Genomic DNA, 5063 nt, shown 5'->3' with positions numbered 1-5063 from the left:
TGTTGCCCAGACATTGATAGGTCGCACCCGCGTTCTTGAGGCCGAACGGCATGACTTTATAGCAGTACGTTCCTCTATCGGGTGATGAATGTTGTTTTCTCTCGATCGTCGGTATGCATCATTATCTGATTGTAGCCTTCGAAGGCGTCCATGAAAGTTAGCAGCTCGTTTCCGGCCGTGGATTCGACTAGTCGGTCGATGTGAGGAAGAGGATAACCGTCTTTGGAACAAGCTTTGTTGAGGTCATAAAAGTAGACGCACACTCTCCATTTCCCGTTATTCTACTTGACAACAACTGGGTTTGCTAACCATTCAGGGTACTTTACTTCGGTGATTGACCCAGCGCTGAGAAATAGATCGACCTCTTCGTTTACGGCCTTCGATCATTTGGGACCAAGCTTGCGCCTCTTTTGCCTTACCGGTTTGAAGGTTGGGTCAACATTGAGTTCATGAGTCGTGATGTTGGGGTCGATTCCTTTCATGTCGTTGGTCGACCATGCGAATGTAGAGATGTTCTCCTTCATAAATGCGATGATCTGATCTTTGGTCTCGTCTGACAAGTAGGTACCGACTCTAACTGTCTTGGATGGATCGTGCTCGTCGATAATAATTTCAAAAATCTCTTCCTTTAGGGTATAGCTTTTTGGATTGGTTTTACCACCAAATTGACGTGAGAGGTAGTCTTTTGACGTTTAACCTCGGCGATTAGAAGGTCACCGGCCGCAGCTTGGTCTCCACGAAGGGTAATGACTCGACCGTCATTGCCAAGGAGCTTAGCACACTGATGATAGGTCGACGGAATTGCTTTCATCGCGTGGATCCACGGAGTACCCAGAATAGCGTTATATGGTGTTCGAACGTCGACGACAGAGAATTTGATGGTTTTTGTGACACCCTGGGCGTGCACGCGCAAGAGGATCGTTCCGAGCACCATCTCAGATGATCCGTTGAAGCCTGTTAGCGATCGTGCCAAAGGCTTCATGTCGCTGAGGCTGATTTGCATCTTTTCGAGCGTATTTTTGAATATGAGGTCGACAGAATTGCCAGTGTCCACGAGAACTTTTGTCACTTCACAATTGCCGATGCTGATTTCAACGAGAAGACAATCGTTTTGTGGCATATGAATGCCTATGGTATCCTTAGGAGAGAAAGTGATTTGGGGGGGCTGTTGTTTTGGGCTCTTGGGCCAGTTCTTGGCAGTTACTGCTCGCGGATGAGATTCTTTAATGGACCGGACGGAATCATCGCAAGGAGGGGATCCTTCTGTTAGGGGATTTTTTTGCACAAGCGATCCGTGCTCAGCTCTACGGAATGATAGGAGGAAGGAGACGCGTCGTTGAGTGTATTCTCCTACTTCGATAGTTGATAAACCAGGAGATCCTGCTCTTAGGATACTGCCATATGGGTATGGGCCAGTATATGTCGTCGGTGCCTTAGTAGCAGCAGAGGAGATTGGTCGCTAGGTGGGGGCCGCCTACCGATAGTGAAGATCCCAGGGTCTTCTTAATCTATGATCGATGGTTCCGACTACCATGGTCGGTCCTTGGGTGCCTCCTAATCTGTAGTTGATGGTTCCGGCCGTTAAGCCTGGTCCTTGGGCGTCTAAGTGTGGAACCGTGGAAGGTGTTTGGGTTTATAGCTGCATCTTTCAGTGGGGATTGCCTACGTACCCTTCAATGAGGGATCAAGCCGTTCGTAGTTCATGTATATGGAGGCACGGAGCCTAGATGGGCGCAGAGCCTGATGGAGGCACATGGCCTAATGGAGGCATGTGGCCTGTGGAGCACGGGGCTCTAGTGGGTACATGGCCTAGTGGGCACGTAGCCTTGGGAGCACGTGGCTCTAGTGGGCACATGGCCTAGTGGGCACGTAGCCTTGGGAGCACGTAGCTCTAGTGGGCACATGGCCTAATGGGCACGTAGCCTTGGGAGCTCACAGCTCTGTAGGTGATAGGAGTCATTGTTGGGGTCAAAATCGGTCACGACGGAATCGATGTCCGAAAGTCCTTAGAAAAACTGAATCTCGGTCAAAACTTCAAAAGCCGAGGAAACAAACAGCCGAAACGGATCGCCCGGTGAGCTCGGCCGCGACACGAGCCAGCTCGCCCAGCGAGCACCGCCGTGTTGCAGGTTGAGTCGCCGGTGAGCTTGGCCGCGACACGGGCCAGCTCGCCCGGCGAGCACGGCCGTGTAGCCGGTCGACTCGCCGGCGAGCTCGGCCGCGACACAAGCCAGCTCGCCCGCCGAGCACTGCCGTGTTGCCGGTCGACTCGCCGGCGAGCTCGGCCATGACACGGGCCAGCTCACCCAGCGAGCACGACCGTGTTGCCGGTCGGCTCGCCGGCGAGCTCGATCGTGCCATGGATCGACTCGCCGGCGAGCTCGGCCATGACACGGGCCAGCTCACCCAGCGAGCACGACCGTGTTGCCGGTCGGCTCGCCGGCGAGCTCGATCGTGCCATGGATCGGCTCGCCCGGCGAGCGCGGCCAATTCTCCATGGACCATTCCGAACCCAGTCCCATCCCATAACCACGCATCTTCGTCCGAAGTTTCCGTAACTCAGTCCGTGGATACGACAGCAATGTTCCGTCTAAAAAACATCATCGAAAGTATTCGGGAAGTTAGGAAGGTTATGTCTCTCGAACAGTTTCCTATTCTTCGTAGTAGAGCAGGTTACGGTTAACTTAACACCAACTTCCTCGGCTATGCGAAGAAAAAGGGTTCCATTGGAAGAACCATGCCTATACCAACGGCTACTTCGCGAGTAAAATTGTAAAAACGCTTAAGTCTCGATACGGCCCAAAGAGGGTCCAAATTGCGGACAACGGCCCATCTTTGGTCCCAAAAAACTTGAACCCAAAAACTGGTATGACGGTTTATCGCATCCGCGGGAAGAGATAAATGTCAAATTTCCTAAGATAATCACAAAGAAGAAGGAAATATGGAAAAGCCCGCTTCGCGACAAATCTGGCCCGAGAAGAGGTAAACCGACCTAACGAGGACCATATAAGGAGGACCTAGGACGAAGAGAAGGGGGGAGCATTCTAAGAGCAAACTTAATACTTAGAGCAATTTAGGCATTTTTCCGTTTTTACTATCGAGCTCCGACTCGACTGGGTTAGAACTTAGGTGGCTAGACTAGCGAACATACCGACAGCTCTCGTGGCTTAGGATCTTACATGTTGTTCACGCTCAAACACGAATTCGGAAATAAGACCTCTTTGTTCTCTTTTCGCTCTTTTACGATGTATTACTTTTGAATCTTTCATATTGATTGTGTTGTGCGTGGCCCAGCAGATAATCGGGACCTTCAGGGAAGGCTAGGTTAACTTGGCTTTCCTCCGATTATCAAAACTCGACGGTGTGAATTTCGGTTCTCACAGTTTGGCGCTAGAAGGAGGGGAGGGTACGGATCTATCTCTCTCGCAACCACACATGCTCAGTCCGATATGACGACCAACGCTAACAAAGACCCACAAACGCACGACGGGACTCCCGTCGATGCCAACGCTGATAAAACTCCAGCTGGAAACGTGTCAACGGTCACTACCGACACCGCGATACTAGACCAAATGAAGGAAATGTTCGCCTCCACTCAGAAAAAGACGGACGAACAAGGAAAACTCGTGGCCTCTCTCGCAAAACAGGTGGAAACCTTAACGGCGAAGGCCAGGAGCAAAGCCCCGCACGAAACCACAAGAGCCCGCAGCGGTAGAAGACTTGATTTCGAAACTCCGGGCAATCAAGTTGCACACGCGGACAAGGCTTCCTCAGGCCAAAACCCTGATGAAACGCTCCAGCCAACTGCGGAGAACCTTCCACCTCCTACCGGGAGCAACGAAGGAGAAGAAATCGAACGCATCGACCTGGATATAAGCGACCAGTCCGATCACTCGGACGACGGTGCTGACATCCACCCAAGAAGAACGCGAGGCCAGTCCGCTCGGCAGGACTCGTCCTTCGAAAAACCCATGACCGAGGAAGAAGAAAACCTCTATTGGGTAGAACAGGAGGAGCTGGCCGAGAAACAGGCCAGGATCCACCGCGGCCAACACAGACAAGCTCGCAAGGCTGCCAGAAATCCTGATGAGATCCACGATCTCCGCGAGTACATCGCGAAAACCGCAGCGGAGGTGAAAGCGGTGAAATTACAAATCCACCACGCGACGAGCGCTGCGCCCGAGATCGACAGACTTCTCGAGAAAGCACGCAAAACCCCGTTCACTGCCTGAATTACTGAGACCAACGTCTTGGACCCGGGGAAGATCAAAATTCCCATCTACGATGGCACCACCGACCCGAAAGCGCACCTGCAGCCTTTCCAGATCGCGATGGGGAGGTGCAAACTCAAGGTACGCAAACGAGACGCTGGCTACTGCCTCCTCTTCGTCGAAAACCTCAAAAGAGCCGCGCTCGAATGGTTTTCTCGCCTAAAACGAAATTCCAACAGAAGTTTCCGCCAACTTGCTTCAGAGTTTCTAAAGCAGTATTCCATGTTCATGGACAGAGAAACCTCGGACGTCGATCTCTGGAGCCTATCTCAAAGAGAAGACGCGCCACTTCGCGAGTTCAGGAACAGATTCAAGCTAGTAATAGCAAGAGTCACCGGGATCAGCGACAAAGTGGCGATCGATGCTCTGAAGAAAACTCTCTGGTACCGGTCGAAATTCCAGCAATGGGTGTCCCTCGAAAAACCGAGAACGATTCAGGATGCTCTTCATAAGGCAACGGACTTCATCGTAATGGAAGAGGAGATGAAAATCCTCTCCCAGAAGTACAACCCGCAGAAGACGCCCACGAAAAAGAAAAGCTCTCGAAACGACAAGTATGTCCACCACGAGGGAGAAGACATCCAGGGCGAGCACAACTACACTATCAATTCCGAACAAGGGAAGACCTCCGGAAACACCTGGTCAAGGAACCAGTATAAGGATAACTCCTACTGCGAGTTCCACCAGACCAAAGGTCATTCCACTACGAACTGCAAAGTTCTCGGCGCAAGGCTAGCCGCAAAACTCCTCGCTGGCGACCTCTCGAAGGTCACTAGCATTAAAGACCTCATC

General features: G+C 51.9%; 1 protein-coding gene across 1 annotated transcript; it reads right to left on the bottom strand.

Moving 5' to 3' along the window:
- Positions 1 to 383: 383 nt before the first annotated feature.
- Positions 384 to 1003, bottom strand: LOC106377762. Its single transcript, XM_013818008.1, has 2 exons — positions 698 to 1003; positions 384 to 626 (listed from the first exon to the last, which is right to left on the bottom strand). Exons 1-2 carry the CDS (start codon positions 1001 to 1003, stop codon positions 384 to 386), a joined length of 549 nt encoding a protein of 182 aa, XP_013673462.1.
- Positions 1004 to 5063: the final 4060 nt, after the last annotated feature.

Source organism: Brassica napus, chromosome C7 (genome assembly GCF_020379485.1).
Source record: "Brassica napus cultivar Da-Ae chromosome C7, Da-Ae, whole genome shotgun sequence".
In the NCBI taxonomy this organism is placed as follows: Eukaryota; Viridiplantae; Streptophyta; class Magnoliopsida; order Brassicales; family Brassicaceae; genus Brassica; species Brassica napus.
The sequence above is the reverse complement of the archived record's forward strand: the minus strand, read 5'-3'. Positions and strand labels throughout refer to the sequence as shown.